The sequence below is a fragment of the Falco biarmicus genome, chromosome 7 (genome assembly GCF_023638135.1).
Source record: "Falco biarmicus isolate bFalBia1 chromosome 7, bFalBia1.pri, whole genome shotgun sequence".
Classification (NCBI taxonomy): Eukaryota; Metazoa; Chordata; class Aves; order Falconiformes; family Falconidae; genus Falco; species Falco biarmicus.
This window is the reverse complement of record NC_079294.1, coordinates 47,523,973-47,549,741: the sequence shown is the minus strand read 5'-3', so window position 1 is coordinate 47,549,741 and position 25,769 is coordinate 47,523,973. Positions and strand designations below refer to the sequence as shown.

Sequence of the window (25,769 nt, the reverse complement as noted above, 5' to 3'; positions counted from 1 at the left end):
GCGAAGGATACGTGTCCAGAGGGCAACAAAGCTGGTGGAAGGGCTGGAAGGAATGTCCTAAGAGGAGCAGGACTTTGGGTTTGTCTGGTTTGGAAAACAGGAGGCTGAGGGGTGACCTCATGGCTCTCTACAGCTTTGTGAGGTGGGGATGTGGTGAAGGAGGTGCTGAGCCCTTCTCACTGATATCCAGTGACAGGACGTGTGGGCATGGTTCGAAGCTGCACCCAGGGTGGTTTTGACTGGAATTTAAGAAGCATTTATTTAGTGTGGCGTTGGTCAAACACTGGAGGAGGCTTCCTAGAAAGGTGGTTGATGCCCCAAACCTGTCAGTGTTGAAGAGGCATTTAGACCACGTCCTTAATAACATGCTTTACCTTCTGATCATCCTTGAAATGGTCAGGCAGTTGGACTAGATGATCAGTGTCATTACCTGTTGCCTTACAACTGAAAATATTCTGTTCTGTTCCATTCTATATTTCATACCAGAAGGTGCCTGCCTGTGGGATCTCCTAGGAAATAGGTGGGAAATTGCAGGACAGGGCAGCCAGACTACACCACAGGACAGCACTGTCTCGGCACATACTGTGTGTTGCACATTGAGACAAACTCGGGAGGAAAAGCTACTGCAAGGCCAAGTGATTCTTTTTGTATTATGACAAACATGAACAATCATTCCCACCTCTTTCCCAGACCCTGCTAGGTTTAACAGACCTCTCATACCCTCTCTCAATGCCTCCTTTGCAGGCTGGAGAGACTTGACTGTGTCTCTCACCATACGAAACATCTCTGAGACCTTTCACAATTGCTTCTGCCCTTCTCTGTGCAGACGGGAAAGGCAGAAAGTGTCCAGACCATAAACCCTGCCCAGGCTCAGTGCTTGGGAGCATGGCATGCCTGTTTGAAAGTCTGGCTGCTTGAGTCATTAAGGTGCCTTATTAGCACCTAATTAGCAGTCTAAGTATTTAGTGCCTGATCATGTCCTCAGCATCCAGTCCTCTGCCCCTATTGGAAGAACTGGATGCTGGTAACTACACTGACTGCAGGTGATTGGGGTGGTGGGCAAGGTAAAAACTAAAGTAATATTTAAACCTGAAGGGGTTCTCACCTCTCCATCGTCATTTTTCCTCGATGTACCTTCCTGCCTTAATTCAGCTAGTGCAGGATTGCGCTTGCTGGTATTTTCAAGCCTCTGCAAGAACCTGTCGACCTTTCAATGCATTTTTCCAGGCTGGATGATTTGCTGGCCACTAAATCTTCCCCACACAAAAAACATTCACTACAGATTCACACTCCTTGGGGAGCAGTAACAGAACATCCTTACCTGGCGACTCATTTACAAAAAAATCCCTACCTCCAAATAAACAAATTGTTATTGTGTGAAGGCTGCCCTTCAAGCCCATTTGAAGTGGGACAAAAAATTCAGGACTTGTTAAAATGAAAGGACAGAGGTACAAAAACCAAATCACAGGACTCTAACACTTGTTCCCTGAGGAGTTAGGCTGAAAACGTCAAGTATTACTGAACATACCAGAAATACAGATTTTTGCTGCACCCAAAATAAACTGGGATTTACATCCCCCATCAGAATGACATTTTTAGAGCTATTTTTTATTAATTTTCATTCCATAATTGAGGAATATGAGAGAAGCATTGCGTTCTAGTGGGATTAGAGCAAATAACAGGGATTGTGACAGGCCTACAGCCACTACAGTAATACTTTAATCCTTGAAAATACGCCCCTGTCCTCCTGTCATTAAAAAAAAAAAAAAAAAAAAAAAAAAAGGCAACATGCCAAAAAGTCTCCAACAAGAATAAAAGGCATTCCCTAGGGAGACAGATCTGACAGTACTGGCAGCTCGACATGCTGTGCTGCTCATGTCCAGAGCACTAATACACCAACTCCACAAAAATAAGCAACTGATTAGGAGCAAGCATTGACCTATACATGCAGTCTGTCTTACAGGCTAGGCTTGCCACTCAGTCCTAGCTAATTTTACTCTGAAATGATCCCAGTGAAAAGTTGCCACAAACCATAAGTCAGGTAAAATCTGTTCAAGAGACTTAACGGTGTTTTTGACAGTGGATACTTTACTTAGCTGGGGTATAAATACAGCATACATATATAATACTCCTGAAAGTAATATATATGTATTACTGGCTGCTTTTATACTCCATGGTATGTGCCCTTGGATCTCTTCTTGGCCCAATGTGGAGCTAAGACATGATTACCATGGGGGGAAGGGGAAGCAGATCAATGTGTCTGAAATTAAGAATGTGCTTCAGCCCATCAGTGTGAGTTCTAAATATCCTAAGGATAGGATGAGGGCATGTAGAAAGGTTTCTGGTTGTGAGACCCAGTGGGATAGTGGAGTTTTTTAAGCTGAAAAATAAGAGACCAGCATGTTTCTTTTTTTATGCTGTGAATTTCAGCGTGTTGCTGTTTGTCACCGTCTGTTGTGAAGGCCACTGGAGAGCAAGACTTGTTTGGAAACTCAGAGTTTCATCCTGTGAATTAATTTGAACATGTGGTTACAAGCTGACAGTTGACAGTCATAAATCTAATCAAGAAAATAATGGAGGCAACCACCATAACTGAAAAGGGCAAAGAAATATCAGCATTTACAAAACAAAACAAGAACAAAGTATGCTTTTATTTATGTAGATTGTAGTCTCATTTCACCTACAATAAAAATAGACTTCTCATTTTGAAGGATTGTAAAAACGTTTACCTTCACAGAGACCAACGCGACACAGCCGCAGAAGGAACCACAAGCAAGGGCTCCCTCTTCAATGCTGGTTTGCTCTTTGTGCATTCATTTTATCCAGCAGCATGGCACGGACACACACACAGCCAAATCAGAGCACAGCACTTTAGCCTTGATTTACACCCAACACCAGAGAAGTTTAATGGTCTACTTAGGCCTTTTCAAAATACGTAGTAGCTAGCCAGTGAAAACCTGGAGCCGTTATGTTCTTAAATGAGCTAATACCATACTTCAAGAAGAAATAACTCTTCTAATTCTTCACTTTATTGTACTTGGGAAAAGTGTGCCTGACCGGGCTGTACATGCACAGAGCTTGAAGTAGCTCCTGGCCCCACCTGCAGCCTCAACAAAAGAGCTGGACAAGAAATGGAAATACCTGGGGTACTGCACGCAGCAGAGAACGGGGATCAACCCCATGATTGCCGAGGTCCAGATGGGACCTCCAAAGTGGACCACGTAGTCACTGACCTTGACAAATCCAGACGACTCCTGCAGTAAGGTCTGGGCTGGATCTGGAGTTGCTGTGCCACACCACACCATTACACAATGGCAGAGAGACCCTGGAGAGCTATGTGGGCCCAGCACACCTATACCCACATGGCTGGCATGGGGAGGAGTGCTCTGAAGTAGCCTGGTCTGGCACAGCACGCACATTTCTCTTGTATTTCTTCCCAGGGATTGTGTGGGCATTATGGAAAGTCAAAGCGATGGACTTCAGCCCTCAGCTGTCTGCACGGCTGTGTAAAGCCTTGTTACTCTGCTGGCCCCAGGCAAGGGAAGGAAAGGCCCCAGTAGAGAAGGGGGTGGCATGGTCTCTTTGTGGTCTAACCAAAATCTTTCAGTACCTATCAAGAGGTGGAGGGATGGGATGGGGAGAGAGAGTCCTCCTTTCTTACATCTCTCAGGAAGGCAGAGGCACATCGAGTGAGACACGGTGCCCCCCCAAACCCAGTCCCTCCCAACTGCCCTCCACTCTTCACTTCAGTGGATCTGGGGGGCAGGAGCAAAGCAGCATGCAGCCAAAGAGGAAAAGACAGAAAATACTGCTGGCAATTGAAAAGGTAACAAAAAATACCGAGTGACTTTTTTTTTTTCTTTATAAAACGTACATAAAGAACATGTACCTTTTGAGGTAAAAGTGAGACCAGTTTGTAATTTAACCAATACATTAACAACAATGACAAAAAATAAATCTACAGTGGGTGTGCTAGTAAAATAAGAGACCAAGTTTTGGCTATATACAATACTTGAGATCGTTAAAATGTAATAATCATTATATATACATTAAATACATACAATTACAGTTATTTATATAATATTTACAAACACAAACACACAGGGGTTTTCCCTTTGCAGTTGGTAGTGTGCAAGCAGAAGCACATCTGATCTTTCCTGAGAAGTTGCTGAGGCTGATAATTCTTACTCGCAGTAATGTGTGTTTCTTCAATCTCTTTTGTGGTCATATACGTCAAAAACAAGTCAATAGTTTACAGTTGCAGTTGTTGCAGTGATCCTGTTTCTTCCCTACAGGTGGAGGACTGCAAACCTCCAGCCTGTAGAACGCAAAGACTTGTTGCATGCAAAGATCCTGGATCCCAAGGAATCGGCAGAAATATTTCTCCAGTTGTCAGCCATGACTTTAGCTGTGAGAAAAGCATTCATATCAATTTGTCCAAGCACTTGCCAACATTCAAGTCTCTTTCTCAATGGAAAAAAAAAATAAATTACAGAGAATAGAAATGGAAGGAAACTGGTTGCAAGTCACCTGTCATTGATCCTTGGTAAGTTCCAATAAGGTGACACTCAACCTGACCATGTCATACAAAGAACCAGCTAGGAGAGACCGTTAGGTGAGGCTACCAGGATGCATGCAGAAACATATACAGAGGGAACGCAAACATAATCTTCCTACTTATGTTTCAGTTTCTTGTCAATTGTCTGACACAGATTTTTTTAATTAAAGTACTAGGGTTGCTCTCAGCAGGTTACAAAATGTTGCAAATGACCAAGTGAACTTGGATGGTTTTGGACGGTTTTGGGCGTTTGAGGAGGGGCACAGAGGGAGGAGGGAATTACTCCCCATACGTGCAGCATCACTGCTTTCTCTGAAGACTTGATGAGTTTCTTCTCACTAGAGTAGTCTCAACACAACACAACTATTTCTCTGAGAGGTATGGGTAAGATGCCATTTTATTAAATAAAAGTCTTAGTGTCACCACTGAAACCTCTGAAGGACTTGCTATCCGGAAACACTCAGATCTAAGTGGGATGACTTCTTCACAGACTTTGGATGTTTTATTTTGGGGAGAAAATACAGCAAACTTCCCAAAATATAAAGCTCCTTAATCTGACAGATACAAAGGAAAAGTACATTGTGTTTTAGTAAGTCACACCTACATGTAGTATCCCAAGTATCCTGTATTTGGGTTAATGATAGCTTTTATTTTTTATTATTTATCTTTGCTAACCCAGAGATATAAATATTGTAACCTGGCCAAAAACAGCCAAAAGGGGGACCTGAAGGTGGTCTGGGGTACAGAGAGGAGCTTAACACCAGAAAGGGCGGAAAATATGTTTTAATGTTGCTGGCACAAGAATAAACAATGTTCAGCCAGCCATGAATACATTTATGCTGGCGACAAGAATGAGGGTGACAAACCTCGCAGCAGCCAAGTTTTGCAACAGCCTTATGAGCAGTGTAGGGGGCAATCATCTAATGTGTCCTGCGTCGTCTACCTTTTAATTGGTTTCAAGATTGACTAATTTGTGAGCAGGGGCATGGTGGGTGGTCGCCGGTACCAGGTGTGCCCAGCACATCCCCCGCCCCCCCCGAGCCTGAGTCCCGCAGAGCACCTTTCCCTGACTACACCTCTGCGTCCCAGGGTGCATTCCCATGGGATCTATGGGGTGACACCAGAGTTGGGGGCTTAGGGAAAGATGACATAAAGCAACTGAAGACCAAAGGTCCAATGACTGCAGGATTGCATGAGCTCTGGGTTGTTAAGCTCCTTTGCATGAAGGGAAATCAAATGGTTTGTATGTGCTGGTTTAATTCCTTCTGTGCTGCTGAGACTGGCACGGGCATCGGGGTTGAGGCAGCCGTAAACGAGGGAGCACGCTCCTGTGCTGTTGCTTTTTTTGCAAAGAAAAAAAAAATATTTGAAATGTAATAATAACCTTTTTTATAGCTTTTTATAGCTTTATGAGAAAATACAAGAATTAATCCAGATGGCACCCAATATCTTTATTAGCATATATAGGCAGAGAGTGCTTATAATACCAAACTGTATCTTTTTTATTGAACTGCTCTATAAAGCCATTCTTCTGATGGATCACAGTTCTTCTTGGGGAGAAAGAGCGTTTCACTTACCCTTTGATACATGACAAAAAAATTACTAGCAAGTAAACCCTCCAAAAATAAAAGCATGTGAGCCTCTTCCACTAAGGGTGGAAAAAAATCTGATCATTCTGACTAAATTACTCACTACAAAGGGATTTCACTAACCTTACAAGGCAGTAAAAGAGAGAACAAACTTCAACGATAAGCTGATATTTTAACTGATCAACTTTGGTTTTAAAGTTTGGGAATCCCAATTGCCCCCAAAGCTGTTCCAACTAAATTACGCAATTCACACTGGTGAACGCAGCAGATAGCCCAGTGCTGGGTGTCAAGAAGGAAACTGCTCTGGCACCAGTGGAGGTCGGTACCTGGGCATGGGGCTTGCAGCCGTTCAGGGACTGCCAGCTGCATCTCCATCTTCTTTGGGTGAACCAGCTCCTCCTCTCCCAAATTAAGAAGACATTTCCCATTTCCAAGGATTTCTGTGGGCCTGACAATAGCATGCCCTTATGTAATAGTCTGCAAAAACTGGCTGATCTGAGATGGGCTCAGTGGAGACACCTTATCCTCCACTAGTCCATGCCTTCATCACATGAGGCATCAACACATTGATGGACTCTCAGGTAGCTGCTCCTGCCTTCAAACCATAAATGCGCGTTTGTAGTGCGATTTGAAATGTGTTTGCCCCCTTTTAGTCTATGCTCTTTTATCTTCCCTTGTGTCTCATCCAGGATCCAAGCCTGGCTGGAGCCAGCTGCAGAAGTGATGGGTTGGTAGCACAGTGAGATCAAAGTGCTTCATAACTGTATGTGGGATTTCACGTTCAGACTACGTGCTTTGTGAAAGAAATGAACTTGCATGGCTTTGTGGGAGGCAATATAAGGGGACTATGCCAATAATGTCCTTATGCTTCCAGATCATCCTGAGAAAGAATTAAAAAAAAAATGGAAATTTTATCATGGGCTCCACCCAGCTAACTCCCACAGCCATCCCCACAGAAACGATGGTCACCAATCCCAACAGCCAAGTGCTGTAGTTGCTGCAAAGTCCACATTTGCACAATTATGTATTTGATGTCCAATTTAAAAATACATCAGAAACATTACTAGATTGGATACCCAGGAACTGAATTATAGGATTTAGCACATTTCATAGAAGAGCCATCATTTCAAACTCCCTTTGACTGATTGCCAAAAATTGTCCAAAAATTTTACAAATACATTAATTTTCACAACTGAAATGGAAAAGAAAAAAAAATCAAGACTAGGAAGTACATACATATCTCAGTTTGTAATTATTATTTGTGACCCAGACAAAGTAAAAACCCATTGCCTTTTCGGTAGCTTATATTGGGAATGTAAAGGACGATAACACTACTTCTAAATCAACAACTGAAAGAAAACCAGCTTTTCTTAGCACCTTCTTCTGCAGCAAAGCAGAATAGAAGTGAAATAGGGGAATAAATTTCCTTTCACACAAAGATCTGGGCTTTTCGGGACAAACAGATTATCCTGCCTTGAAAGAAGACATCTGTGGTCTTTGGCTGTCAATTGAAAACCTTTATCAAATACTCAATGTGGTCCTTGACCAAGGGAAAGAAAAATCAAAATACAAAGAGGAAATACAGATTTGAGTTTGCAGTCTTAGCTTGGGATCTAAACAAGCAAGCACAATCTCTACTTCATTATCTTCAGGCTGTCTTCATCACAGCTGCCTGAGCAGGAGAGGACATTGCAGGGTGCTTTCCAAATCCTCTCTTCCTGCGGAGTCCCCTGTCGCACCGCCACTGTCATCGCTGTGGCTGGAGCTCTGCCCGGCGCTTCGAAGATGCTTCTCCTGGCCTGTGCTGATCAATGGGAATCCAAATGTCAGTTTACTTCGAGTCTATTTTTGGAAGGGATGAATTTGAAGGAAAAATGGGAAAATATTTTAAAGGAAATGGAATACTTCATGCTTCACTTCAAAATGATCGACAGATTGCCACTCTTTTTTTTTTTTTCCATATTCCCCATTTCATCTGATCAAGACAATGAAATCAGGTGTCATAAAATACAGCAGAACAAGGTTTGTCATCAGCTTTGTGTGGCAAAGCCAGAGCGTGCGTGCCCACCCCCTGAGCAGGGGGGACCTCCTGCAGCGCCCACTGCGGCTCCAGCCCAGCTCCAGCCCAGCTCCAGCCAGGAGCATTGCTGCAGCTGCTGCTCCAACCAGAAAATGAGCAAAAAGAAGCTGCCCAGATCGCATGATGGTCAGAGACAGGATAGGAAATGTAACAGGAGGTCTCCTGCAAAAACCCTGTGCATCCACTTCTGTCAGGGACCCTAGCAGCCTCGGGAAAAGCCAGGCCCTCCAAAGACAGCCACGCCAAAAGCGTCCACAGAGTAGCCTCTTGGACGATCCCACAGTTCTGTGGTTTTCACGAGAGATCAGCAGGAGGATACATGTGAAGGTTTGGTTTCCACAAATCCTGAATTAGGAGACACACCGACTTCCTAAGCAAAACTCTGCACCAGGATCTCACCATACCCGACCTGTCCTCTGTCCACAATTAGAATCCAGTGCTTGCCAGTGGGAAATTTGGGTTTTTTTAAGGGTTTCAAAAACCCCACAGTCCATCTAGCCTCAAGAGTTCCCACCATCTTCCCAGCAGCCTTCCCGCTGTGGCACAGGGAATTACAGACACCACAAACTGCCTACAAACTATGGAGCCGACAGTGTCCTCGGAAAGCTCCAGCCCCCGAGCATCACGAGTATGGACCATTATACCTTCAGACAACACCAGTTTGTCCAAGGAAAAACCAAGCCATGCCAGTCGCACCCATCCGGGGCGCATGGGCACATTGCTCAACAAACACACATACCACTTGGCATACCTTACCTGGAAAGAGGCTTTATTGAACATAGCTGTAAAATTATCTCTTCAGTTGAATTACTGAATTTGCACAAACATTTCTCTACAGAATAAAAAAAAAATCAAGCCTTGTCATTGTTTTACTGCATCTTGTTGTGCTTTTTATACTCGTATTTGCAAATATTATACTCGTTTGTTTGTGTGTTTTCATGTTTGTACTCCAATTATTTGCATATCAGGTTGGTTTTTTAATCCTAGGGTGTCGAGAGAATGCAGAATAATAATAATAATTATAATACTATTCTTTAGACAAAAGTATTTTTTTGTAAAATGAATTAAAAGCTGAGATAATTTAAGGAAAAAGGTCTTCAAATTGTCATAACCAACTGTAAAGGAACTTTACAATACAGTGGAAAACTGGCTGGTTAACGGTACGTGTTCGGGTAGCTCAAAACCATTTGTACAGCTTGCTTTTTCTTTTTTATTTCTTTTTTGTTGCTGTAAAAGTGGATTTATTTATTTTTTTAATTTTGCTATAATAACAAAATAATCTTTCGCGATCTGCACAGAGTCTGGCTCCAGGGCGGAGGCACGGCACCCTCGGTGCTTTGCTGGCGCCAGGTTTGCAGAGCTCTGCGGTTTGCTTGGTGTCTCGGTACGCGCTGCCATCCCCCATGCACGCCTCCCCGTCCCGCTAACGCCGGGGCCGACTGCCTTGCGAATGGAGGTTAGAGTAAGAAAATCACTTCTGTGTTTTACCACCTTCTGCGCTAAGTGTATCTTAACGACCTTTTCCTCTGGTTGACCCACTTGATAACCTGAAAAAAAAAACCCCCGACAACAACAAAAAAGTGCTGCTCCCATTTCCAGGACCAACGGAAGCTATTTTCTAATGGATAATAAGCTGAAAGGCCATGGCTGTCTGGAAGGTTAAACAACAAATATCTCATCCAGAAGGGCTTACGCAGCAGCTTAGGTCCATCCATCTCCAGAAGCGGCTTCATCTCCTTGCCTGCAGTCTGCACACCCAGGCTCCGTAGTTTGTTTAGAAAATAGTTTGCACAAATCACATTTTAGCAGTGCAAGCTTCTGTGTTGAAATTATTATTATTATTTTATTTTATTTTTTTATTTTTATTTTTTTTAAATCAGGCTTGTTTCATTGAAGGCACTTGGTTTCCATGGCAATTTATAAAAGACGGTGGTTTGGTTTCTTCACTTGATTAGAACAGATGACTTAGTTGGGGAGGGGAGAGGGGTGTTCGAGTGGCCGCAAGCAAACTCCGATAAGCCTGTGTAATATGTAAGCCCAGGTCGCACATCCTGGATAGTAATGCATGCAAAAGGAGACAGCATACAGTTATCAAGCATAGCCATGAGAAATGAAACATAAATGTCTTAAAACAGCTCTGATTTAGGGTTATTCTCTAGGGGAGGTGACAGCCAAAGTAGAAAGGGCCTACATTTATTTAACTCTATACTAAAAACCTTCTTGAAGGGAAAATGAATGCCAGCTCTTCACATACCCTGTTTACAGTGAGGTGTTTCTCTCTCTCTCTCTTGTTTTTATTTCCTCTCTCTCTCCTTCCTCTTTTTTTTTTTTTTTTTTTGGCAGGCCATTAGGTTTCCATGGTAACAAGCAAACTATTCATTTGAAACAAAACCAGCCATGACTTTGTGCTTTGACAAGGGTTTCTATAGCTCTTTTCCGAGAGTTCAACCAGATGATGCTGTATTCATTATTGACCACAAAAGCACCTGAAGGTCTCTTCCTTACTTAGGCCAGATATCGTTCTCACGCGTGGTTCATAGTGAGTTACACTCCCGTGATGCCTTTTATGTCCCCAGTGCTTTTTAATTTTTTTTTATTATTATTTATTTATGTATTTATTTAACTTTTGAGTCAGTCAGTGGAGGAATCTTTGGTAGTTTGTTTTTAAATGTCCATTTTACAAAGACTCTTTCTTCATGCCAGTGCCTGGTGAATCTTTTGTAGCCTCTCCCAGGATAAGGTCACCTCTGATGACTTAAGACACACATGAGGATGATAACTGGGGTAAGTCGTATATGCGCTAATGTCCCAACAGCACCTGATCGTAAATCTACAAAGAGGGGGGAAAAAAGGTAGAATTAAAGAGCTGCCCAGACACAGTCAGTATTGCTACAAGGCTTAGAAGACAAAGGGCTCGGCCATCACAACCTGTCCTGCACACCAACGCGGAGGTGGCTGGGGAGGACAACAGGGTGCTCACCCAGGCTGTCTCCACTCATCACACCGAGTGCCACCAACCTCCCCTGGCAGAGCCCCGGTCTCTGTAGGGACAACGGTCTGCAAGGTCACCTCCTGCAAAGAGCCAACTGAATGAGGCAGGAGACGCTGGGATAAAAAAACATCTGGCTGCGTAGTTAAGGTCTGTATTGTAACGCACACGTGGGGGTGGAGGGATGAAAACAAAGTCCACAGGGAATCACAACACTGATATTCATTAGTTTCATATTGTTTTCCCCCCCTGAACATTGTTTTATTTTTGCTTTATCTGTCTGCCTATGTTGACTCACGGCCACCCAGCCCAGCCCCACCGTGGAGCGCAGCCCACTGCTCTCGCTTCTGCCTAATGCCCATCAGCCTCTCACTTGCATCTGTGCTAAACCAGCATTTCCCTATCTGAACAAAGACATTTTGCCTCCAGAGTTTGCTTCCAAGGAAAATGTTTCACTTTAAGCCTCTCCAACTGAATCGAATGATATATTGTTCTCCTGGAGAAAATCCATTTTAGAAACTATCTCAAATTTACAAGCACAAGACGTAATTTATTCTCTCCCTCACATGTGGAAGAGCCACTTACTGTTGGCTGGTTGGTCTGATTTCATACACTCTCCTTCCACAATTGATACATCATCAATAGCAATATCACCTTCGATGCCGGGGCCCCGGATCCCTTCAAATATGAGCTGCAAAAAAATAAAGTAGAAGCAGATCAGAGGGTGACAAATGGAAAAAGTTCAGCTGCATTTTGCATGGCATTAAACTACGTTGATGGGCTTGGAGTCATTTACAATCACTTTCTATGATACAAAAAACCCTGCAACTGAGCTCACACATACTTGCAAGGTGAACATAGAGGATGTGTGAGCAATAGAGGCTTGTACTTCTCCAAATGAGCTGAAGAATACCAGAGATGCTAGTCATCTGCCTAGCTGTCTACCTGGTGTCTCCAGGTCAGCTTTGCCACTATGCTAACTGTAATGTGTGTACTTAGGTAAATATAGTAATTCCTGGAGCAAAGGGCAGGATTAAATGGAAAAAGAGTTTTAAAGAGAATTGGGGTGTGTTTCCCAGAAATTCCTGCCACCTGAAGTGAGTGGCAGAGGCACAGCTTGAAGGACAGCATCTGCGACATGTTGAAGGACTGAGCATCCACTTGAGCACAGATTTCATGAAACACACAGGAGCCAAAAAAATCCACCATAAAATGAGGTTTCTAGCTCTTGAAGGTGGCCCAGCCAGTCCCTCCCACTTTATCTCCCACACTGGGATCCCCCTCCTGCAGCTGGTGGCACTTCCCAGCAGGCAGCAGGAGGGGGACCTTCCCATGGCCCATGAAAGCTTGGGAGAAACCTCCCAGGAGGCAGGTTTGTGTCATTTCACCCATAACACAAAGCTTTATTTATCTCAAGGGGTCAGGAAGCTTTGATTTGGATCCCTTGAGGTCCCACAGTGATCTCCTATGATCACCTCAATGGATTTTAACCTCTCAGATCTCCAACCGTGGCAGCTATTGATGACTATGACATCCCCGCTCCCCTCTTGCCCTTTTAGTGGCTCATCATCATGTTTAGAAGCTTTGATCCCTTCTAGGAATGGTTTTATATTTATCAGAGGACACTGCAGTGTGTTTTATCACAGAGGGGCTCAGGGTAGAGATTTTATTCCTTTTTAAGGCTTTAATCTTCGCTAAATGGACACCTGTGATTTCAAGGTCCTATTAGTCACTTTCTGTCAAATATTCCTAGCCTGGAACCCCAACTGCAACAGCTGGGAAGGGAAATGGTGCCTGTATGGAAATGGGTGGCTTGTTATTTGCGGTAATGTTCGTTGCTGGATATGGATTACTGTTGTAGTGAAGAAACAAGTTAGCCGCTCTCCTTCCCCAAGCCCGATGTGGTGCTGTCCTGCCATACTGCTGCTTAATTAGCTTTGCAGAAGAGTGGACTCATTCTGTGTTGCAAGAAATTTATTCACTAGAAAACATCAAAGCACTTCTAAAGAGATGAAAAAATTATGTAAGGAATATATTTCCCAAGCAGCACCATTTGCACAGTTATCTCTCCTTTCCCTTTTTTTCTCCCCCTCAGTCCTTTGAAATATTTTTGGTTAACTTAGATGACGCGTTCTTTAACTTTAATCTGCAACAATATATGCATGATATTCAATGAATTTTATAAGGATGTGCTGTGGCACTAATGGAGACATTAACTCTTGGGGGTAGAGTAAATTTGAAAAAAAAATTAATTCCACCTGCAGCAAAATATTTAAATTACACTTCATAATGATCTAACTGTATCAGGGAGATGTCTGTGGCACTCAGATGGGCTCTCTCTGTTGTCACTGATTTCAGCAGGACGCAGATCCGACCTTTCAGCAGCTTCCAACATTTCTTTGCTCATTAATACAGTTCAACCAGAGCTGCCCATCTGAAATGAATACCCTTCATTACAAATCATGAGTAAACACTCAGGGCAGTGGGAGATGACCCTGTAAATCACAGGGGTGCAGTAACAAGTCCAGCTGGATAAGCATCACCCAAGAAGTGTATCACAACGGTGCACGACGCCACCAGCCACTGCACTGCCCATGCAATTCTCTGCTCTTGCCTTTCCGTGGAGGGCACATCCCTCAACCCTGGCCACAGACTCATCTCACCCCTTTGCTAAGCCGAGCATCCCCAGCAGGTGCCCGACCCTGAAGCGGTAAGCTGGCAATACTAGGCGTGTATTTACAGCCTGTCTGTTGTGTCCTAAGCGAGGCGGCAAGGTCTGTGCTGGGAGCACTAAATAAATGTGAAAGCTGTGCATTTGGAGCAGGAGACTCCGTCGTTATTTTATTGAAGTGTGACACTGTAGGTTAATTACTATAACAAGGTGGATATTAATGCAACAGGGAACTGTAATTGGGAAAACAGTAAGTTTTTCCATAATTTACCCTGTTGTCTGAAGACAGTGTATCAAGTCATTATCCCTCTGACAATTTTTCAACTCTACCTCTGATGATGGGAAGTATTCAGCTCAAGAGGAAAATGTCTTCTCTTCTCCCCCTGCTCCTTGGCAGCAGGCATATAACCAGTCAACGGAGTTTAAAGTCAAATCTTTCCTGATAATGAAAAACACTGTTTCCAGACAAAAGGACTCTATACAAATACAACGGCCAGCATTTAATTAAAATCTGCATTTGGCAGTGCGTTTTATGGGCCTCAGAGACGGGTTGCTATTAGCCAGCTTGGCCACATGCTCAGAACAAATCACCACAGATGAGTGTTGGCAAGGCACAGAGCACAATCCAGCCTGCAGTTCACAGCTATGTGCAGGAGGTGCCAGATGATCAGAATTCCCCATCAGTATCCTGCAAACCCCATTACCTACATCTCTGTGACTTTACAAAGCTGTTGTTAAAAATACTGCTTTTAGCAGAGGAATGCAGGGGCTTCTGCGCAGGGCAACGGCCACCCTGCTCTCTTAATGGGGGAAATGGAAATCAGCCCTTATAGTGCCTCCAGAGCCAGCCCAAGTGTCCCCGGGGGATTCAGCTTGTTCTTCTTCAAGAGGATTTCAGACAGGTTTTACCTTCCTGGCCAGTCTCCTAATAAGAAGCAGAGGAGACTCATGAATGTCCCCAGCCGGACAGCGTGATGGCAAGGGTGTAAGCCCCTTACGCTCACTGTACGGGGCTGAACATCTCGGTGGTCTGGCAGGGTCAGACCAGTCCCTCTTCTGCCAAAAATGTCTTCGACACAAGAAGGTGTCAAGGGCAGCGTAGCTGAAGGCAGTGGCAACACTCCTGCTCAAATCTGAACTAAAACTGACAGCCTCCTAGACGCCAGCATGCAATGTATCGCTCCCACACCCTCCCTTTCCCCCCGTTTATTCTTTAAAAATACTTAATAAGTGACTATCTTACTGAGATAGATAGCTCTTAGGTGATACTTTTTCTGATTCAAAGCACCATAGTCCTCTCAGTTCTTCAAGACAGAAGCTTTGTTATATATTACAGGGACTAGGAAGGTATAAACCAAATCTGGGCTGCACTTTTACCCATATAAATTAACCTATAAAAAGTTTTAATTTCTTTGTCAGTGTACTGTTTTACTGCAAAGATTCACTTCAATTCACTCTCCTTAAATTTAACTGGGAGCTTTATATTCTTTCCTACTTAGACTTCTAAATGGAAAATAAAGTTTGCTTGATGCAAGAGCTGCTAAAAAAAGTAATTTAAGGTTCCAACTGCTCTGACATTTATTTGCTATATTTGTGCAGAGCTTCACAACTTTACATTCATTTTATGCTGAAGCCTTTAAACATAACAACGTAAAAGGTGAAAAACAGCTGAGCAGAGGAGCTTCCATGTTGTGTACCAGCTAGTGGCACCAGCGAATACGGTGTTAAAGTGATGCGAGTAAGGTGCACCTGTAGCAGAAGTGGCTCCTGTAACTTTTCTGAAAGCAACGGGGCCCCGTGTGAGGGCTGGTGCTCAGACCCACAGTGACAGCAGCACCCACCCTGGGCACAGGGAGCTGCTCGCTGCGGTCTCCGGTTGCTCTGCCAGTGCCGTACGCCGGATGGCTGCCTGCAAGGCAGACACCCCAGCTTTCCCTTCCACCCAAAGCCATGCCTTCTTCTCCATGCTGATGAGGTGACCCCGGGTTTGCCCCCCATCTCCTTCGTCCACCCCTCCACATTGCTGGTGCCAAAGCCCTTGCCCCTCTCCAGCTGAGGCTGCTGTCCTCATCCTTCCCCTACCTCTGCTAACGCCTGTCCCAGGTCTCGGGAATCCCTCTCAGACAACACTGCAATTGCTTTGGTTTCAGCTGCCCCAGCCACCTCTCCTCTCCCTTTACCAGTCCACTTTTCATGTTCAGATACTAAATAATTTTTCTCTCCTTCACCGTTCAGACTTCTTGGACTTATCCTGACTTCACCAATGCAAACTCACCCACTCTGATCAGCTCCCTTGTGCTTGGCACCATGCTCTGAGTGTACTTTAACACTCGTGTCCCTCTTCTCCACACTCTTCCTCCCCGGTTCTGCCACTTTTTTCCACTCAAACATCATGTAATGCTATACCTCGCATATCCCCCTCTTGCAGTTTTCTTCTAATTTCCCTCCATGCAACGCCTCTGCAATCACGTGCACCAAAACATTTCTCCTCTGATGTTGCCTCTCGTGCACGGGAATAAAAGCAAAGGGTCAGGATCAGTAATTACCCATAAAGCGAATCCCAATCTGCATGTTTGAGATAGCAGTTTTGACTCGCACCGAATGACTTTTAATTTTCCCCCAAAGCCATTACCTCCCCCAGGGGACTTGGAGGTTACAGAGAGGGGACAGAGGAGCCTGGTGAACATTGCACCACAGGGCACAGCTTGTGACTCCCATCTTCCCTGACGATACTCCCAGCCTCAAACACACGAGGGCTTGCTCACAGCAGCTGCCTTTTTGGGTCCGTTCCAGTTACAAACAGCTCATAGCATGAATGAGAACTGCCCATAAGAGTCTATCAGCATCTCACTGTCAAACCAAAAATGAAATGTGTGAAAACCTGTCATAACTTGCATGTACCTAGCGAACGAGGCGTGCAGCTCTGCCGTGCCAGGAGCTCTGCGCAGGCAGCACTGCTGCTTTGGCAAAGACTTAGAGATCATTCCTTTTTCTGCAGAAAATGCTTGTATTTCAAGAGACCTCTAACACAGGCACTGTAGCATGGACCCTAAATATTCTTTCACAGAAAGTAATTCTGTATTCCAGTCGCTAATCTGAAATTCAAAAATGTTTTGTACTGGCTACCAGCATCTTCTGAAAACTGAAAGACACTTTGCCTTCAAGCAAACAGCTACTGTTCTGTCATTAAAATGTGCATTATTAAGCTCTATGGTGCTCACCTATTTAAAGCAAAGAAAGCAATTATCTATCCATAAAGCAGCTTTCAGACCTGAAATGAAGCTGTGAAATCCTGTGTCAGAAGGAAAGGGTCAGCATACACAGGCCCTCCCCTCCAAAAACCAAATGCTCCTGTTCCCGGTGCGTGATGCACAAGCCATTACCTGAAACGAAGTTGGGGGGTTTATATTAACACGGGCTTGGTTCCAGTGCTGTCCTTTATTTCCACTTGAAGACCACAACGGGTTCTCTATTGCAGTCTGACCTTTCAAACGCAGGTACACGTTCAAGCTTCCTAGAAGAAAGGTGGAGAACTGGAATTGGTTAGGCTTTCCCATGGAGCACAGATGCTGTGCTGGGTACGGCAGAAACCCCCTACTCACACCCCCTTCCTACTTTGCAGGGGCCTCTGCTAGGGCTGAGTGGATGTGGCGAGTTTCTTGTTGTAAATTCAAAAACTTTTAATCTTGGGAACACTGTGAACTGGTGATGTGAATTCACAGCAGAGGTAAACTCAGTGCGCAGGGAGTGCTCTGCCGTTGTGGGCTGGGTGGTCGCACCCATTGCTCCTCAGGAAGGACATGAGGCTTCCCAGGGTAAGATGGGTTGAAAATATTTTTCTGTGCTTTAGTGTAAATCAGGCATTTATAAACTCTTTACCCAAGGATAAATAAGCAACTGGATTGCTTTATCCTTAGCTTGTGCTTATAAAGACTGTCCAGCTTTTTGCTTCCTCTGTACACCATTTAAATAAGCGTGCCGTAGAGCCTTGCAAGTCTATCTCAGAGACAGATGTGATGCCCTTACGCCTGCTAACGACTATTTCTGAAGGACAACGTAATCCTCCGAGTCAAAATAACCCCAGTAAAGCCCCTCCCTGTGGAGAAAAACCTCATAGACCTGGGTCTTTCCCCACCGCTGACCATGAAGTTACTGGTTCCAGCACAGGCATTATTTGCAACAGGTAACAGACCATCCGCATTCAGCAGCCCTTCTCTCTGGTTAATCGCACTGTCTCAGACCATGAACAGAAACAAGGGTCTTGGTGTGCCAACAGACAGCAAATGCATTGACTTCATTTAGCAGAGTTCAGTAATTCACATGGGTTTTGGAGATTTTGTTCCTTCTTGCCCACCACTGTTATCTGCAGATGTGTGAGGCAGTGACGTCTCTTTGTACTATGAAAATCACTGCATTTGCCTTCATTCAAGAAAGTTCAGATGGTCAAGTTCACATAAGACTACTGGTTTTTTTATGGTGTTAGGCATGGCAGCTGGGGAGCTTGTACAAATTATATTTGCAATGAAACCTCTCAGATCTGAGGCAGCTGCACAGTGACTCAGCTACTGCTAATAAAAAGTTCTTACTTCTAGCAATAGCAAAACTCAGTGCCTTGAAAAACATAAGGCAAAACGTGTAATGGAGCAGCAAATATTCTCATCACGGCTATTTCACCAGGGTGCCCAGAATGAGGCCATACATCTTCTTTGAAGGAGGTGGGGGCAGCGATGCTCGCTGGAGCAACTGGGCGGTACCATGTCTCCCACCTGCCTCCTACTGCAGCGTTTTATTTCTCAAATGCAGGGGAGGGTGCAGAAGGAGCATAAAGGAAACACGGCTTCTAACGAGGCCGTTCTGTCTGCCTGCATGCACGCTACCGGGTAAAAGAAAAAGATGTGAAACAGAAAGTGTTTGCAAGAAGGAAAATGCTCAGGGGGGTTCCCTGCAGCAGCCCTGCAGCCCAGCCCAGCAATACGTTGCAGCAATACAGCAAGCAGCTGCTCCGCCTCAGCCCTCTTCCAAACAGCACCAGCAGCTCTTGGGCAAGGTTTATCTTATTCAGCTACAACAGTTCTCCCTTCCTTCCCATCTGCTTCTCTCCAAGACTTTTTTCAACAACTGTGCTGGGTCTACGGTCTGAATAAAGGCAGGGTCTTAGACAAGACTACATTAAGTTATAAAATAAGAGTTATATGTAACATTATTTTTCTAAAAGACAAAAAGCAATGTCCATATCAAGAAAAAAATGAATTGCTGGCTAATTGTTTCACCTGTTTTTGCAGGCTGATATAACCCATACCACAGGGCTGTTTGGAATAACTGAATAATTTAGGTATGAAAAGCATGTAATTCCATCACTGCTGAGGTTATAGGGATGTAAGATTGTTCGCAGCATACTCAGACCGTCTGTGTCACAAAATTTCTTCAAATTAATAGCTGAATGATATCAGTCTTACTTAAAATACAAAATAGCCGTTCCTGTACCAGGTATGCTCATTCGCTGCCCAGCATGTTGATTGGTATGGATATTCCTGCCTGGTCCTCTTCGCTAGATATGCAGACATCCTTGCCCGAAGCATCGCTGAAAACTTAACTAATGATACAGATTACTAATAACTTAACTAATGCAACAGATGCTTATCCTTGAAATTCTGCCAGAAAATTTTTGGAAAAGTTATGTGGCCTTTGCAAAGCTGATGCTGTGTGGGAGGATGGGTTGGCTATAGGGTTCACACTGAGGCACGGCCAGCAAGGATTCACCTAAAGATTTCTGACTACTCCAAACTCCAGACAAATTGGGTAATGGAGTGACTCTAGGAGACAAAAACAGCAGGCAGGAGTCACAGATGTGAGTTAAGGAATAAGGTTTACTTCTGCCATGACAGCACAGGGTGCTCCGGAGACATCACCAGCTGCAACACAGGTGGCATTTTGAGCACCATCACTGTGTGAACACAAACAGCATCCTCAGTGTGCTCTGACAGCATGTTCTGCTTCCACTTTTTGTTTTGTGATGGGTCTCCAATGACAAGAAAACTCATTGTTCTTGGAGCATCAATTGAAAATGCACCATTTTGGGGTGCAGATGGAGAACTCTGAAATACAGTTTTAAAAGGTGGTGACAGCTCTAATGTAACTACAACCTCTTTCTGTCTTAATGCAGGGACACAATAAGGACAGTGACTCTTCATCTTCTTCTTCCGCAACAATGGCTTGTTGTTTGCTGCAAATCAAGTAATGGGAACTTATTTCTCTTACGCTTTAGGGATAAGCTACCTTCTGCTTTTGAAGGGTGTGGAGCGGAGAACCTGCAGTTTCTCTGGCAGCCAGCACTCCCGCAGTTAGCTCGGTGTGGTCTGTCAGGAATTGCAATCTGAATTGTAAGTAAGAGCCATCTATTTCAGGTAAAGACATACTTTATCTTCCTGAATCTAACTGCCCTGGCATAGGATGTAGGTCCTTGTTTATCTCATCAGAGCTGTGCTGTAGCCTAAGTGCTAATCTCAGATCTGTGCTCTGTTCTCTGCAAAGACACCCAAAGTACTTCTCCTTATCGCTACAAAAATTTTCAGCCTCTTCTCCAGAGACACCAAAGACCCAAACAGCAGGCGCAGAAGCTGAACTGGATAAACTGGCAGGCTGTCGCTTTTTTTTCAATATAGTGCAACAGGCCTGTTCTCAATTTGATGTCACTGGTGTCACTCATTTTTAAGACTGGAGGGTGAAGCAGGTTTTCCCCTAAGCCTCCAAGACCACTCCACATCAGCAACAGAGCATCATGCCAGGACGATATTCCATTTCATTAGGGAGCCTTCAAAACCTTGTTGGAAACGCAGAAAACATTTTGATGAGCACCGAAACTGTTCTAGAAACAAAGTACTCTGCCCCTGAGACATGGGAATAATAGCCCTAATACTGCTTGGAAATCTTATGGATAAGTTGGGAGAATAAAGCAATCCAGTGGAGATGTAATGAAGTCTGCTGAATAAAGTTACAGGACTTTGGATGAAAAATCAAAGGTTAATGACCACGCTTCTTGTATGAACACACTGTCCCCAGGTCCAAGGAAAGAAAAGGCTGGAATTTATTTGAGCCAAACTCCCCTGAAAGACACTTCCAGCTTTCAATTAATTCAGGTCAAGAATCAGCAGCTCACAGCTATTCAAAAGAGAGATCCTACAGCACAGAGATCATACAGGGAGTCTCAGTTAGCAGCTTCTATCCTGTTCTCGTGAAGAAATCAAGGAGCTGACAGCGCACATTACAGCCAATAGCTGCCCCGACTGGCAGCGCTCACTCCCAAATGGGGATAAGAAGCACCTTCTGTATGTCATCTGCAAACTCCAGAACAGCGGTGAAGGGTCAAGGCTTCTAACAGCTTGTGATAAACAGTCAATCTGTTTCAGCAATAAGATTTAGAATTATCCATGGGGGATTAATCCTTCATAAAATGTGATTCTTCTGAAAAAAAAACATTGCCAATTAAATATTTCCCACGGAATCGTTGATGTTGGAGGCACCTCTGGATTTCATCCCCTCAAAACCCCTGCTCAAAGCATGGTAGATTAGAGCAGGTTGCCCAGGACCACGTGCAATTGTATTTTGGGTATCTCCAAGGTCAGAGACATCATAAACTCTCTGGGCAGCCTCTGCCAGTGTCTGGTTGCCTTCACGGTTAACTCCCCCTCCCCCCCCCCCCCCTTTTTTTCTTATGATTAAACAGAATTGCCTCTATTTCAGGTTTTGCCCATTGCCTCTTGTCCTGTCCCTGAGCATCTCTCAGCTCCATCTTCTTTACACTCTCCCTTCAAGTATTCATATATATTGGTGAGATCCCCCTGAGCTTTCTCCTCTCCAGGCTGAGCAGTCCCAGCTCTCTCAGCCTCCCCTCAGGTGACAGATACTCCAGTTCCTTCATCAGCTTTGTGGACCTGAGCTGAACCCTCTCCAGTAAGCCCATGTCTGTCCTGCACCGGGGAGCCCATCACCAGAGCCAGCACCCCAGCTGTGTCCCACCAGTGCTGAGCAGAGGGGCAGGATCCCCTCCCGGGACCTGCTGGCTCCGTCTGCCTGATGCAGCCCAGGAGGCTGGTGGCCATCCTTACCACAAGGACACATCTTCTGAAACGCTGTGTCATGATAAGGTTTGCTTTGTCTGGGCAAGTCATTGTGTTATAATAAGACCTTTCCTAACCCAAAGTAATTTCTAAGAGCACAAACCTTTAAAAACTGATTCAAGCAGTAGCTTCATCAATATGGCTATTCGTACAATAACCATGTGCTTAAATCATCGAAGTCTTAGAATTTCATCACTCATTAGGTTTTTCTTTTCTCTTCATTATCCTCATGTGAATAATTTCAGTGACAGAGTTCACATCTGGGTAATCAAATGGTATATATTTTCTGATTTCATAATTTATTTCTGTATGCATGTTGCATTCTCATGTGTTTCATAACATTCTGTCATAAGGAATTAAAATTTTTATTTTAGTAAATGTGTATGAGCGTGCATTCAAACACATGGTTGATGCTACTTATTTACTATTTTTCTGTCAGTCTGCTCTTTAAAGACAGAATAATATGTAATTTTGTACAAAGCTATTCAAAAGTAGATAAATTTGAACATTAGCTAAAATGATGGTAACTACATTTTTCAGCATTAAGGAACAAAACTGATAGTGAGCAATTTTGGTTTTTGACAACTAGGTGTCCACACTGCCGTGAACAACTCCTATGTAACAAGGATCGTAACGAACGTTCGCCAGTCATCATGGATACCATCTTCACCTGTGGATCAGCTCCTTCATCCACCAGCATTATACATGTCAATTCAAGAAATTACACATAAACAGGAAAGGGTGATCTCAGCAAGAAAAACTAAGGACACAGACACTTGCTGAAAAGGTAGCCCCAGGAAAAACCAAAACGGCACCAATGAGAGGTGATTGTTTTGTGGACAGATGTCAGCCTCAGCGGCTGTTTTCCTTATATTTTATCCCAACACTAAGATATTCCAGAAAGACTCTTTGACCTTTCATGTTTGTAACTTTGCTCTTCACTGTCATACCAGAAACAGCCTGGTACATGACTATATAGGGCAGTTTATATTTATTTCACTAAGCGTGGCATGGCTCAGCCACTTCCTTCCAATAAACAGCCAAGCACTCACTGCAACACAGAGCCAGGAAAATTCAGACCTGGGACTGCATTCGCATGCTCACAGTGCAGAGACGACCAACAAAAAAACAAGCAAACTTGTCTGCTCTGTTTAAAATCTGATCTCTGCCTGGAGGCAGGTGAAGGTTTTCTGAAGCAAGCACCAGAATGCACCGTGAGGATGTGTTTGCCCTTCAAGTATATATAAAAATACATCAAGTCAGGTCAGCCTGGTACTGGAAAGCCTCTTGACACACTGGTAAGCACCGAGCACCCCACAGGAATTTAGAGGATTTATAAAAATTGGCTGTCTATCGTTTATGCTTTTATATTTTCTCACACCTTTTTCTCATACTACATGAAGAAATTAAATGTGTGTGCGTTGAAAGAGCTACGACTACAAATAGACTTACAGATTCATCTTGAAAATATATACTCCCACAGCTTGTGAGCAAACTGTTCACGACTTTTACAAAAGAACCGTGTGCTGCTGCATTGTACACAGGCTGCGCCAGCACACGAGTACTGCTGCTAATTGCTCAAGCCTGAATCTAGCGATGAGTGACTCAAACCACTGTGTTAGTATCAAAGTCCTTGCAAACATCACCTTTTCCGTTTGCAGGCTCTAAAGTTCCCTGCTCAAAACCTCGCATACACACAAACCCACTTTCCAGCTATAACAGGGGCTCCTGCTAGTGTGCCGATTAGTGAAAAACACATTTCTACAGCAATTAGGATGCCACCAGGCACCTCTCTTGCTAGCTTTGCTTGCAACTGGCCCTTGCAGGTGTTGGCAGTCCTCCTGGGCTTTTCTTTCGTACAAGCGGACATTTCTCCTGCTATTTTTCCCAAAGTGAAAAGACAAGGTCATTGGCTTTCTCTCACCTATGTGCTGTCCATACATGTGATAGTAGAAGCTAAAACAGTAGGCTGTGTTCGTAGCTCCATAAGGATTTTTGGGAGCAACACTGAAAACAGGACTAACAAGTCTGGCCTTTTCTCCTTCCAGCCTGGGGCGTGATGTCTCGATGTACATGTAGAAACCTATGGGAAGTCCAAATGGCAATTGTTAGGTTGCAGTCTTCAAAATCCAACACACATACAGATGCAAGAAGACACCAGTTCTCTCAAGCATCTTGGTTCATTTTTCATTCATCTGACATCACCATGGTTTCTGGGACATCTTTTTTCTGCATTAAGCCCATGTGTTTTCCACAACTGCTTCAAAGAGGTGTTTTCTACCAAGAGTAAAATCAGGGCTAGCAGGTCAGTACTTGTAAACAACTTCAAATTGATGTAACATTGTACATTCACAAGAAAAGAAAAAAATCTTTATGATGGGGTTCAGACTTCAGTCTCAAGAGTGCAGTTTGTTCCTATAAAGAGTGAGCAGGGAGGACTTGTAAAATAAAGGGAAAATATCTTGACGGAATCCTCTCAACGAACATTTTCAACTGACCGTGCCAATCACATGTTCAAAAGCTCACTTTCATGAAAGAAGACAACATTAATTTATTCTGACCCTGGCCTGTGCCAACAAAAGATACCATTTACTTAATATAACCAAGCAAATACAATGCAGTATGATTTTTTTTCTCCCCTTTGGTAGTGCAAGCGGGATGCATACAATGAAATAGCATGAGTTACCGCAGTACTTGATAAATTTGGCACAATATGTCTGACTTTTCAAATGCAAATATACTGCAGTCAAGATGGCATGCTTCTGTTAACCAGGATAGCAGATTGGAAATTACACATTTTAGCATCACCCAAAGTAAAAATGGGGCAAAACCCCGCCTCATTGTGACAGTCTGAGGGAGCCCAAGTTAGAATTTAGAAGAAATAAAACAGAAGAATATTTCAAGATGTGCCAGAATGCTTCCCCACTAGACTATAACACGAAAGCAATTGCTTTGAAAATGGCACAACAGAAACAATACAAGATGGTTAATGGCACTGTTAGCGGGTTGTGCTTAGGGACCAGCCACGTGCCTCAGCACCGGCGATTTCTGTTATAAGTCCTTGAAGTATGCCCATTCTTGGTATGATCAAGAAAAATAGCATAGCTGGCTGAGCTGGCTGTCCTGGACAGGTCCCTCACCCCAACGGAGCAGCAGAGCTCCCAGTGCCGGCACCAGGCGCACCGCTGGAGCTTACCTTCCTTGGAGCCAGTGCGGTCTGCGTTCGGCCCCGTGTTCGGGGTGTATTTTGTGTCTCTAGTGGCAGTGCTTTGTTTTGTCCAGTCGAAATTGTCTGTGTCATCTTGAGTGAAAAGGCAAATGTTACCATCCTCAAACCCACAGTGGAACTCTCCTGCCAAGGCAGCAAATGAGCAGAAATTTAGTGGCTGAAGCTATTCATCCTATGGTTGTTGGTCAAAGCACTTGTCAATTATAACAAACACATTGTGGGATTATGCTTATTAACTACACTGGAAAACAGACATACATTTGTTTTATGTCCGTTTCTAGCTTTTAGCATATGTTTGGGTTTTTTTTGCAGTAACCTCAATGAAAAGGAAATCATGGTCATCAATCTGTGTTGGTGTTACTTAAAATTATATTCAAATCCTATGATACAGATCATCCCCACATATTCAGATGTACACAATTGCCCTTAGAGACACTGTCTCTTCTTACCCAGCCAGCATTTTTAAAAAGCTGAGAACAGGCAGCACGTCTGTGAAACATGACCCATTGGGGAAAAAATAAAAAGTGGGTTATTTT

The 25,769-nt window shown here is 43.9% G+C and overlaps 1 protein-coding gene across 1 annotated transcript in view; it reads right to left on the bottom strand.

The window, feature by feature from the left end:
• Positions 1-5,988: 5,988 nt before the first annotated feature.
• Positions 5,989-25,769, bottom strand: part of MDGA2 (MAM domain containing glycosylphosphatidylinositol anchor 2) — a 394,454-nt gene continuing 374,673 nt past the window's right edge. The window contains exons 13-17 of the mRNA XM_056347493.1: positions 25,201-25,356; positions 23,929-24,087; positions 17,271-17,401; positions 11,802-11,907; positions 5,989-11,057 (exon numbers count right to left, since the gene is read on the bottom strand). Coding sequence (XP_056203468.1) covers positions 10,969-11,057; positions 11,802-11,907; positions 17,271-17,401; positions 23,929-24,087; positions 25,201-25,356 — 641 coding nt within the window. The 3' untranslated portion in view covers positions 5,989-10,968. The remainder of the gene's footprint in view (positions 11,058-11,801; positions 11,908-17,270; positions 17,402-23,928; positions 24,088-25,200; positions 25,357-25,769) is intronic.